This window comes from Monodelphis domestica, chromosome 3 (genome assembly GCF_027887165.1).
Source record: "Monodelphis domestica isolate mMonDom1 chromosome 3, mMonDom1.pri, whole genome shotgun sequence".
Classification (NCBI taxonomy): domain Eukaryota; kingdom Metazoa; phylum Chordata; class Mammalia; order Didelphimorphia; family Didelphidae; genus Monodelphis; species Monodelphis domestica.
The window spans coordinates 5,203,032-5,215,960 of record NC_077229.1 but is presented as its reverse complement, the minus strand read 5'-3'; the positions used below and the strand labels follow the sequence as shown (position 1 = coordinate 5,215,960).

Below are 12,929 nucleotides of genomic sequence, written 5' to 3'. Positions count from 1 at the left end.
GTGGTAGTCTGGGACTGAGGCCAGGGCTCGGTGAGCAATCTGGGTCATGAAGGTTAGGAGTGGATGGCTGGGACAACCCAGGAGGCTGGAGGAGACAGCAGGAACAGGAGGAACAGTAGAAGCAAGCTGCTGGAATTTAGCAGCAGTAGCAAGCAGAATCAGGAAAAGTGGCTTTGTGAGGGTGAGTGGGTGGAGTGCCTTGGCAGGATAAACATGGCTTAAAAAAATTATATAGGCTATTTTAAAAATTAAGAGTTTTTCTCATCCATTCTGGTTGCCAACTATAAAAATTAAAATTAAATCTCAAATAATAAAAGTATTATATTTTTAAGGGATTTATTAAAATGATCATTAGAAATCAAGGAATAAAGAGGATACAAAATAAAAACCGCATGCCCATGACTGGTTAGCCACTTTTCATAATTCCCACCTTACCACCATCACTGCTGATTCTTCATCATGCCAAAAGAGCAGGAAGAGCCTCAATGCACACTCCTTTATCCTCTGTCTACAGGAAGTACGTAATGACAGGAAGTCAGTGGGTTCTTGGGATATGTAGTTGATTTTTAGGGTAACAGAGTTTCAATTATACACTTCTCGGAAACTCTTCAAAAAAATATTCTTATCATAATAACTCTGACACTTGTGATGAGAAGGAATTTCAGATTACCTTCTCTCTCTTCCACATAATCTCATACTTCACTCAGAGAGCATTTCCCATCTCCCTCATTTCAGAGGCATTTCAGAGTAACAAACTTCTCCAGACTTTACTCTTCACAACATGATTCTCACTTCAGACACAGAATGCTTCTGTCAGTATTCCTCTGGGCTCTGAATGACTGCAGTGCTGCTGGCTCTGACAATCTTCAAGGTTAGGAGTTTGGGTAAATCTCTTGTATGCTTCAGTTTCCTCCAGTCAGTAGATTAGGGTTGTACTAGATGAATTCTGAGCTCTAAATCCTATGACTTTCTGTTTTAGGGGTATAGGAAGTGAAAAATAAAGGAAAAAAAAGCAGAAAAGATAAAGAGAAAAGGTCTTTATTGAGAGAAAAAAAAATTAGCTCCTACTCTCTCCTCCACTCTGCTCAGCTCCCCTGAACTGGCTCCAGGTCTGATTGAAAGGTCCCTCTCTAGCAGGAGATTTGTCCATTTCTAGACCAATCCCATGCCAGAAAGTAGGGTGGAGGAAATGGTGGGAGGTGCACAGCATGCTGGAGAATGTAGTTCCAGCATATAATCTTTTTCTCAAAACCCACAGGGATCAATAACATTCATGGATGTGGCTGTGGACTTCACCCAGGAAGAGTGGTGTCTACTGGACCATTCTCAGAAAGAGCTGTACCTGGAGGTCTTGCTGGAGAATGTGCAGAATCTACTCTCTGTGGGTAAGAACCATTTCCTGTGTTAACTCTGAATCTACCATTAAGAGAATGTCTTGGGGGGCACCTGGGTAGCTCAGTGGATTGAGAGCCAGGCCTAGAGATGGGAGGTCCTGGGTTGAAATCTGGCCTCAGACACTTCTCAGCTGTATGACCCTGGGCATGTCACTTAACCCCCATTGCCTAGCCCTTACCACTCTTCTGACTTGGAACCAATACACAATATTGACTCCAAGACGGAAGGTAAGGGTTTAAAAAGAGAGAGAGAGAGAGAGAGAGAGAGAGAGAGAGAGAGAGAGAGAGAGAGAGAGAGAGAATGTGTTTATTTTGAGCCAGATGTACAGAATTTTGAGCCTTTGTCAGTGATTTAAGAAGCATAAGTGCTGATCTCGGCCCAGGGGTCTCCTTGTGGAAGCTTTTCATAAAAAAAAAAAAGAATCTTTGAATTATGTGATGGGAAGATGAAACATTCCCTTCTTGTCCTTAAAATTGTTTTTCCTTTGCTTCTGATAGCTTCAGGTGAAAACTTAAACCAGTGTTACAGATTTATATTCCTGAAGCTAATCTCAGAAGTCATCTAGTCCAGCCCCTACTTATACCTGAAATTTGTGGACAAATGTTCTATTTATACCCAATCAGCTTTTCTTTGAAGATGGGCGTTGAAGGGAACCCTCTACCTGCCAAAGCAACCCCTTCTCCTTTGGGCTGGGTCTGGTCTTTCGAAAGGATCTTCTTAATAATAATATTAAGTATTAATGGGAGAGGTGATGCCAAGAATTTTGCATAGCAGAAGCCAAAGCTAGACCTGTCCTCAGAATGTCAAAGCAACCTTTAAATGTGCTTTTTAAATGGCCAGAGTCACAGAATGAACATGGGTAAGAGTGAGGAAGCTTTCCTGAGGAAAACAACTTGAAAATTAGGCTGAAAGGGTATATTTTGAAGGACAAGGAGGGAACTGGAAGTAAAACTGCACACAGAGGACTGATATGAATAGGGGGTTGGCCAGCAACACCTTCCTGATAGCTAGGGCCCTACAAGTGTTCTGACAAGTCCTAGTTGGGGTAGGGAGGTGGCGGGGATCATAAGAAGGGCAGCTGAATCAAAAGGACCATTGACACAGATAGTATCTCATGACACGAACAGCAGCTTTATTGAGGGAGGGAATAATGCTTATAGGAAACTGAGTTGTTACTATATTTAGCAGCCGGTCATAAGGAGTGGTTACCCAAAACATACTCATCCACATGGTTACTACAAGCAATGTTTATGCGGCAAAAGATAATTAAGGATATCCATAAGATACATGAACACAAACTGAAGATAGCATCTCTTCTATTAGGGTCTCAGGGATCACATACACAAAGCTAGAGTTTCTAGGGCAAGCTATCCTAGATTTATACCTAGGTCACTAAAGCTTATTCAGTGTACTGTATTCCTTTACCTAAGGGTCCAACAACTCAGGGACCTTCTCAGAGGAGTGCAGATAATCCATCCCCTAACTACTGCTCTAAGTTCTGAACCTGGGCACAAGCCAACATCTAGACTCTTTGAACTTTCTTAAGTCTATATTGTTAGTGCCTCCTACCTCCAGCCCTTGGAATAGGAAGTCCTGTCACCAGGCTGTAGTGAGGCCGCAAAATCACTTGGCCAGTTCAAGCCTGTGGTAAAGGCTATAGCCCCAGTGCAAAATAGGTCCCAGTTCTCTGAGCCCTTCAAGCCCTCCGTCAGCAGGTTCTAGAGGTGACTAAATCAGCAGCTTTCAGAGTGCCTAGTCCACAGACCATTGTACCATCTTAGAAGAAATGAACGTGTCAGAAAACCAGAATGACAGGTGAGGGGAGCAGGAAGGAAAAAATGAACTTTAAGAGAATGTTTATTTGTAACTCTTAAAATTGCTCTCCTTATCCCACTAGTTAGAAGAATTATACATAGACAGAAGATGTGGTACTAAAGTGTTTAGGAAGAAATGCAAATAAAAAATCAAGGGGTAAAAAAAAGGATAGCACTGAGAGAAACAAGAAGAGAAATAATATGGGGAAATTATATCAAATAAAGAGTTGTGGGAAGAAAACCTATTACAATTGAGGGGACGATGGGGGTGGTGACAGGCAATCAGTAAAACATTTTCATTGGGAATAACAGATAGACTCATTGGGGTATAGAATCTTATCTTACTCTCTAGAGCTACAGAAGAAGAATAAGAAAGGTGTTGGGGGGAGGGGAATAATATATGGGAGGTGGAATAGGAGTGATTAAGAAGCCCTATAGATAAGTAGGTGGAAAATAAAAAGGGTGATGATGTGGAGGGGAATTATATAAGGGAGGGGAAATATGGAGAGTGATTAAAGGGGAACCATGTGGACAGACAGTGAAAGTAGAAAGTGTAGGATCAAAAAAAGAAAACAAGATGAAAGGAAATACAGAGATGGTAATAATAACTACAATTGTAAATGAGACCAACTCCCCCATAAAATGGATGTAGATAACAGAGCAGATTAAAAATAGTAATCCAATGAGATGGTTTTTATAAGAAACCTATTTGACATGCACAAATGGACATAAAGAGAGTAAGGTAAGCATCTTCTTGTTTCCATAACAATATGGGAATAAAATAAAAAAAATATCAAACTATAGCTCATAGCCCCTCATTCTGCCTAGTCTCTCAATTTTATTCTTGTTCCTCCTTCATTCTTTCCTCAAATCCCAGGTGAGATGATAGGAATGGAAAGGAAGGGAATAAGCAGTTCAAAATGCCTGCTCTTTGTCCTCTACTGGGTGCATGAGTTCATAATTATCATTTATTTTACAACATACCTGTCAGTTTAATAGTCTTATTGTCTTTAATTCATAGTTGAGGCAAACTCAGGTGAAATGACTTGCTCAGGGTCACCTACTTAACATCTCTTTGAGGCTGGATTAAATTTGCTTTTCTGACTCCAAGTTCTGATCTCTTTCCCCTTCACTACGAGCTACCTTTAATTTCCAGAAAATGGAGGTTGTGGATTGTGCCTCTCCTTTTACAAGAGGTAAATAAAGATGTAATTTACTAAATGCAAATGGTTTCCATTATCTCTGCTATCCTGCAAATATCCCAACCTTGAACATAACAGAAGCCATTCTGTAGACCTCACTTGCTTTCCCCTTTTCCTTTAAGAGGACCATATTTTTTATTTTTCTCTCCTGATCACTTCCTTTTTTCTCATGTCCAGGACTTCCAGTTCCTAGAGAAAATTTTATCTCCTGTTTTCAGCAAGGAAAAACACCATGTCTGGTAGAGGAAAAAGACCCAAGGAGCTTCTTTCCAGGTGAATGAGTTGAAAGCAGGCGTATAAGGGCTATCATCGCAAAAGGCTTTTATCTGTTGTGGTGAATGGATTGCTAGACTTGGGGTCTAGCAGGCCAATGCTAAATCATGCTCTTCATTCTCTGAGAAATGGATGTAAAACTCAGCATAGGGCATGAGACATAATTTATGATAGATTGTAAAATAAGATAAATATTTAGTATGTCTGCACTTAATGGCATACAATCTTTATATCTGTAAAGAACACACACACACACACACACACACATATATATATATATATATTGCACTTTATTACACTTTGAGAATTACTACATGGGAGTTAAAAAGAGTAAAGTTGTCTTTCTGTTTAGTGTACAAAATTTCCCAAGAATGACTATGTGAGAGTGCAAGACTAATGGACAAATGTCTTTTTAGAAAAGATAGAAAGGATAATGGAGAAAGACTGTCTAATACTTAAGAGAAATTATGCTCTGGCACAGGGTTTGAGTTAGTCTAGTTGCAAGAAAGTTGGTTAGGTCATTCCTCCATTCTTTACTGATGATATGAATAGCAAAGTATGATGAGAATATTGGGCTGGTCTGTGTCACATGTTCATTGCGAGGTTTCATTGTAATTGTAGGTGAAAATCTTTCTAAATACATCCATCTTTTATATATGATCAAATGATCTGTCCAAAAACTGGTGGTGCTTTTTTCTGTTTGAAAACTCCTTTTTGCCTGGGGAAGTAGAATAAGAATCAGTTTAGTTTATGCCTTAAGAGGAAAGCACTCATGTGTGTGTGTGTGTGTGTCTGTTTCTGTGTCTGTGTCTGTGTGTCCATGTGTCCATGTGTCTGTGTCCGTCCGTCCTCCTTCCTTCTGTGTTCATATCATTATTTCTTTTTTTTCAGTGGAAGATGTTGAAGTGAAGGAGATGTCTATAAAGATGAGCCTTTTTATGGAAGGATCTGTCTCCCCAAAATGCATGAATGAGGGTCCCCGTGACTTCATTTTGAGAGAAATCTGTGACTCTGCTGTCAAGGCAAATAAAAATCCAAAGAGTGACTGTGAATTTGGTGAAAGTGCAGAGAAATTCAGCCAATATTCAGTCCTAAATCAGTATGTGAAATTAACTGCAGGGAATAACTGTGATCAGGATAGTGAATATCAGCAATACTTTTCTGAAGAAGTAGGACTTGTTCAATCATCTGAGAAATCCATGTATCAAGGTAACATGGGACAAATGGCCTTTGGCTGGAGTTCAGACCTCATTAGACATCCAAAAAGTAAACGTGTAAAGATGGATTCTGTGAGTGATAATGGTGGGAGACCTTTCAATCAGAACTCTGAGCTTGCTACACATCAGAGAATCTACACTAGAGACATACCTTATGACTATAAACACTATGGAAATGCTTTCACAGAGAAAGGCTCTCTTGCTAAGCATCAGAGCATCCACACTAGAGAGAAACCTTATGAATGTAAACAGTGTGGAAAGGCTTTCACACAGAGGAGCAATCTTACTGTACATCAGAGAATCCACACTGGAGAGAAACCTTATGAATGTAAACAGTGTGGAAAGACTTTCACACAGAGGAGCAATCTTACTGTACATCAGAGAATCCACACTGGAGAGAAACCTTATAAATGTAAACTCTGTGGAAAGGCTTTTACAGCGAGTGGTGATCTTGTTGTACATCAGAGCATCCACACTGGAGAGAAACTTTATGAATGTAAACAATGTGGAAAGACTTTCACAAAGAGGAATAATCTTACTGTACATCAGAGAATCCATACTGGAGAGAAACCTTATGAATGTAAACACTGTGGAAAGGCTTTTACAGTGAGGATCAATCTTGCTACACATCAGAGAATCCACACTGGAGAGAAACCTTATGAATGTAAACACTGTGGAAAGGCTTTCACAAAGAGGTCCTGTCTTGCTGTACATCAGAGAATCCATACTGGAGAGAAACCTTATGAATGTAGACAATGTGGAAAGGCTTTCACAGAGAGGGGCCATCTTGCTGTACATCAGAGAATTCACACTGGAGAGAAACCTTATGAATGTAAACATTGTGGTAAGGCTTTCCCACGGAGGGGTTCTCTTGGTAAACATCAGAGAATACACACTGGAGAGAAACCTTATGAATGTAAACACTGTGGAAAGGCTTTCAGGTGGTTCGGGTTTCTTTCTGTTCATCAGAGAATCCACACTGGAGAGAAACCCTATGAATGTAAACAGTGTGGAAAGGCTTTTTCACAGAAGGGCTCTCTTGCTACACATCAGAGAATCCACACTGGAGAGAAACCTTATTCATGTAAACACTGTGGAAGGACTTTCACACAGAGGGGCCATCTTGCTGCACATCAGAGCATACACACTGGAGAGAAACGGTATGTATGTAAATGATGTGGAAAGGCTTTCACACAGAGGGGCCATCTTGCTGTACTTCAGAGAATTCACAGTGGAGAGACAGTTTATGAATGTAAACATTGTGGAAAGGCTTTCTCGTGGTGGAGCTTTCTTTCTGAACATCAGAGAATCCACACTGGAGAGAAACCCTATGAATGTAAACAGTGTGGAAAGGATTTTTCACATTTTTCTTGCTGCCCTTCAGAGAATATACACTGGAGAGAAACCTTATAAATGTAAACAATATGGAAAAGCTTTCACAAAGATCGACTATCTTGCTGCACATCAGATAATCCACACTAGAGATGAACCTTATTATATGGGATAAAATTATGCTTAATTCTCCAGCATCCATTACTTAGTATTAGTAACCTTTGATTGGCAACTTCCTATAGAAATTTAGTGAAAGGTCGGTGCCCTTTAGAAGGGAGATAATCTCTCTTCATTAAGAGTAGAAAAATCCTGCTCCCCAGTATCCTTTTATATATACATACATATAAACCTTCAATTCATTCTTTTCTAAAGTGGCCGAAACCTCCCCTTTCAAAAAATTGTTTTGTATTAAGTGATTCCAATTATAAATTCCAATTGTGTGAAGGAAATCATGGAGTGGATCAGGTCATGAGGATAGAATGGCAGGAAGAAAAAAAGCAGCCATAAAGTCAAGAAATTGGGAGACATGGGTCAGGGTGGATGTCCCATGCACTGACCCCTGGAGTATCCCTCTGGGAGACCCAGGCAAAACAGGAAGCCACACTTGCCTCCTGAGACTTGTGTGAGTTAGTGGGAGGGGAAAAAGTTTGATAAACTGAGAGGAGGGCTGATTTCCCTCTCTTCTCTTCCTGGTTTTGTTGCTTGCTGGACTTATCTTTCAGCATGGCCAGGGGGTCCTAATGGCAGTGATAGAGTAGCAAACAAAATGTAGCAATCTTGACAGTAATTTCTATTTCTTCTCTTTTTGCCTATTTTCTGAGGCCCCAAGACACAAAGGGCAGCCGCAAGACCACTGCTTGGCTGCCAACCTGGCATCCCCAGTATGGGCTTTTCTCCCCAGCACTGCCCTTAGTTCTGGGAGACCCTGCTCCCTTGCTTATGATCCCACAAACCACTGCACTGCCACCTACTGGCCAACAATAAAAACGCAAGCAATTAAATCAGGTAAAAAAAACATAATGAATGAAAATGAAAATTTATAAAACTAAGAAAAATTAAATTAAGCTAAACAAAATGAATAAAATAAAGTAAAATGATAAATACACAAAAATAATTTTTGTACCAATTCAGTAGTCTATTCATTTCAAAAGTTATTGCCTTTTATTGTTCTTTTATTAACACCAAAGTCCAGCTTAGTTGCCTTTTTAAATAAACTTAACGGGAAGTTGTATCTACATTTTTTATTAAAATATTAGAAATGATCTGGAGTTCTTTATTTGATATTGTACAGCTCATTGTTGGGCCCTAGGCTCAGTACCACATACCTGCTGCAGGGGCTATAACTCTAAACCAATCCCCTCCCCCCCCATCAAATTGGATTTTCTCTTCCAAATTAAGAGCAGCCATAGCAGGAGCCCCAAACAGATAAAGAAGAATAGGGATTTTCCTAAATTTGAAGAATAAAAATATTAGCTTCTGACCAGATAATCAAGTAATAATCCCCTTATGACTTTGAAGAAGTCGAGTTCCCCAGTGTTCATCATTGTATATATTAATAAGTGTAAAGCATAGTTTTAGTATTGTGACCTAAACTATATTAATTATTGTTCGCCATGGATGTCCCAAATTTTTTAAAAAATGCCCAAGTCATCTGGAAATTTATGGTGATTTAATTAATATAGTGGAAAGAAATTAAGACGGGAGAAGGAAAGGGTGTAGGATTTCTACCACCTGGCTTTTACCAGGGGGAAGATTAGAGACTTTAGGAAGGTAAGGTTTTGGAGAGTAAAAGAGGAAGGAATCAGCCTGAACTCCAAGAGGAATCAGCCAAAATGCCTGAACCTGAATTAGCTCAAGGGCAAACTCACTACTGAAACCCAGACAAATAGCTGCCACCATGCCAAGATGTCGGAATGCTTAGCATGCTGCCAGCCAGAGCCACCTCTCTGGGGAAAAGCCCTAGGAGAGGAAGTGACATTCCCTATGTAGACTGTTTTATGTCATTTTCCTGCATCTTATCTGTACCAATGTTAGCTTAGCTTGACTTGGGACAGCCGAAGGGACTATCAGCTGTTTCTGCACATGTCTGTTGAAGGCCATCTTCTTAGATACTTAATCCTTGAGTATGGTGTGGATATTCCTGACCTCGTTAAACTACTTAGGGTAGAGCAATGTAGAGTTCTCAAGATCTGATTCTTTTAGACCAAGTATCTCCATAGTTACAAATCAGGAAATAGCTAAATCAAATCTTCTAAAGTACAGTCTTGAGTAGGGTGGAGTAGTTTTAAAATTCACAACCCCCCCACCCCCATGATTATTGGGAGACTAGTCTCCCCATTGATTATTTAACATAATCGTCTTATAGTCCTAAAGCATGTCTAACTACAGATGTATACAATATTCAATTTCTAAGAGGAAATTACAATAGGGAGGAATAGAAAAGAGAGAAAGGAAAACCAATGTTTTGCTAGGCGCATTGACAAAAAGCCAAATTAGGGGAAGTCCCCTTTGGCATAAAAGTGTACATTTACAATAAATGTTCAATCAAACTTCAGTTGAATCAACCACACCCAAAGTTCATTCTTGATCTTCTTGATGTAGTATCTTTCTGCAACAGTTCATTCTCTGGATTTAGGAGTTATCAAGCTTCTTCTTTGAAGATCTTTCTTGAACAAAAAATTTCAAAATCTTAGGATTTTTATTAAAATACAATCCCCAGCCCCCCTGAAGTGGGTGTTAAAAAACATCCAGTTCAGTTCAGGATGCATGGTTGAGTTATGGGGGTATATGAGTCAATCATTAAAAGAATTGAAAAACAAAAAATATAAAGGAAAAAAATGGAAGAAATTAAACTTTTGGGAGAAAGAAAAAAAACCTCAAAATCAGAATCAAAATACCAAAATCTATGTATATAAAATGTTGAGTAAACAAGAATAAATTCAAAACAGGCCCTTATACAAGTACCTCATAAAGTGATTATAACTAAATTGATGACTCCATATAACTTGGTAGACTGTTTAAGGGTTGAAATATTAAAGGTTGGTCTACATTTATGAGAAATATGTTTGCCAAAATTAATTACTCAAGTCAGAATGACTTTTATGTAGTTTATTTACAAAATAGAGAGAAAGTAAGGGAATAGAGAGAGAGATAATTACTCTGACCTGGTCATGTAAATGTCAAAAACTGTAAGGATAATTTTAGTGTTTTGACTTAAAATCTAAATAAGTGGTCACCATGGGAAATTCCCATAAAAGGAAAATACCCAAATTCAGCTGGATTTATGGAGATTTTAATTAATAAAGAAAGAAGGAATTAAGGGAAGGAGAGAGAGAGAGAGAGAGAATTAATTTAAACTGCTCTGGCTCAGGCTGAGCCAAGCATTAGAAAAAGGCTTAAGGAAGAGTGAGTCAGTCTTTATCACTCACCACAAGACCATCTCTAAGCTGGGTTCTTCCACTCCGAACTGAAATTACTCTCCAAACTGAATTCAATTGACTTTTTACCCCTTCCTTATAAAGAAATTTTCTCTTATATCATCTCTCCTAAATTTTCACATCTACCAATCACAATAGACACTTTTTTCCAGGACTACCTATTCTTAGTTTTTACCTTTTTTGGTTTTCACCTTCTCTGGTGTGAGATTTAAAATGGTTGAGGTCTTAAACTATAGTGAGTTAAAATGGTGGAAGATATCAATTGTGATAGATATAAGGGAGTGTGAGTAAATTTGACCGCAGAAAATATGTTTCACTACAGTGTCTTGGTTTTTAAATAAAATATAGGGTGGTTGCCAGGGAAATATTCCCAATTATTCAAATACCCAAGTCAACTGGGTTTTATAGATATTTTAATTAACAATACAATGAGTAATCAAAGAAAGAGAGAGAGAGAGTAAGAAAGAAATAAGTATGAAGGGCCTCAAGCCAATATGGCCTAGACCTGAGCCTTAAGAGAGAAAATAGTCAGTTTTTTAACACTCACCACAAGGTCTAACTAAACAAGGATTCTAGTAACACCAGGCCAGCTCCATCTCAGCTGACTTCACCAGAGAGCCTTCCAGTCAGAGACTGTTCCAAAAGGCCTCTCTCAAGAGATTCTTCCCAAGCAATCCTCATCAGAGATCCCCCAAAAGGCTTTTTCCAAAAGGATATATCCTCAAGAGATTCTGCTTTTTCTTATATAGGGGTTTTTCTCTCATGTCACCTCCCCTAAGTCCCTACATCTACCAATCACTGTAGACGCTTTCCAAAGGACTGCCCATCCGAATTCCTGCTAAGTCGACCAATCTCCTCAGTAAGTCTGAATCAGAAAAAATTCTGCTGTGTCGACCAAGATCCTCAGTTAAGTCTGAACTAGAGAAAACACAGCTGAGCCAACTAATCTCATCAAGAGAAAACTTGCCCGACCCTTTTAGGTACCTAGCATCTCATTGTATCAATTCTAAAAATAGGCCTGGCTCAAAGAACTCCTTGCCCCACCATAAGCATGGATCCAAGTACTTTCTTTGTTTAGCAGAGTTTTCTCCCCTAAAGCAGTCTTAAGTACGGGTGGAGTAGAGGTCCTCCCATTTCTGATCCTGGTGAGTTCTCACATCAAAATGGGAAATGTTTCTCAGTAGGGAATTTGTTCCAATTAAGAATTCCCTGATGGGGAAATTTTTAACATTCACAAGTCTGAGAGATTTCAAGATTTACACTGGTTAGATTAAATCTTCTGAGTACTTCATACCTCTTTGTTAAGCTTGCCTTTTGTAAATTACTTGACCTTTTTAGGTACTAATTTAACCTTTTAACCTAACCTAACACCTTTTTGTATTAGATCTAAAAATAGACCTAGCTTAAGGTTCTAGTTTTACTATAAGGTATGAGTTGGGGACTTTCATTGTTCAATCAGGAGTTTACAACTTTATCTTCCCCAAAGGCACTGAGTATGGTGGAGTAATTTCCAAGTTCACAGTCAGAACTAGGCAGGGTTTCAGAGGCCCTCGAAAAGGGGGGCTCAGAGGTAAATTAAACAAGGGTTCTAAGCATGAGACTTCCTCCAAGATGAGGGGCCTCTCTGGAGGCTAGTACCTCCAGAATAACCAAGAAAAGCGGTCAGCCTTTTCACTCACCCATATGGCAGTCCAATCATAAGGGGATGTTAATAATGAAATTCCAACAATTCCAATAATAAGGGGATGTTAATAATGAAAGTCACTTGGGGGGGTTTCAGTGACTGTTTCCATCATTCCTGGGGGCTGCTTTGCAGTCCCTGGTTTCCACGTGGACCATGTCGAACAGCATGGTCTTTAATGGCTCCCGGCAGTTATAGGGGAAAGGTAATAGAATATAACAGTAGTTAAAACAGTAGATTAAAATGATTCAGTGTAACAGAATAGTATTGAATACATTAATATATGAACTTAAAACAACAAAATTAAATCTTAAAGCAATCAGCAAAATACAATAAAATACAGAGGCTTTTATAAAACATTGGAGTCCAAAAAGGCTCCAAAATTTCACCCCCAGTCTCCTTAAAGTTCCTTCTTCTTTCTATTCAGATTCCTATTGTCAGCGCTCTTGTATCTCCCATATCAAGGGAGAACATGGGCTTTAGGAATCTCAAACTGGGCAGGCCCAAATAGCAAAAGGTTGCAGGGATTTCTCCCCTGAATCTCAAGCAAGATAAATAAAAGGATCAGTGCACTCATG

General features: G+C 39.2%; 1 protein-coding gene across 3 annotated transcripts in view; it reads left to right on the top strand.

Moving 5' to 3' along the window:
* LOC100618798 (zinc finger protein ZFP2-like) overlaps positions 1-12,929 on the top strand; it is a 44,046-nt gene that overhangs the window by 6,817 nt on the left and 24,300 nt on the right. For 2 of the 3 annotated variants that reach the window (XM_056820326.1, XM_016432927.2), the window contains exons 3-5: positions 1,259-1,385; positions 4,589-4,684; positions 5,576-8,495. In XM_056820326.1, coding sequence (XP_056676304.1) covers positions 1,259-1,385; positions 4,589-4,684; positions 5,576-7,077 — 1,725 coding nt within the window. In that variant the 3' untranslated portion in view covers positions 7,078-8,495. Of the gene's footprint in view, positions 1-1,258; positions 1,386-4,588; positions 4,685-5,575; positions 8,496-12,929 lie in introns of those variants that run through there. The other variant, XM_056820325.1, reaches the window with a different exon arrangement.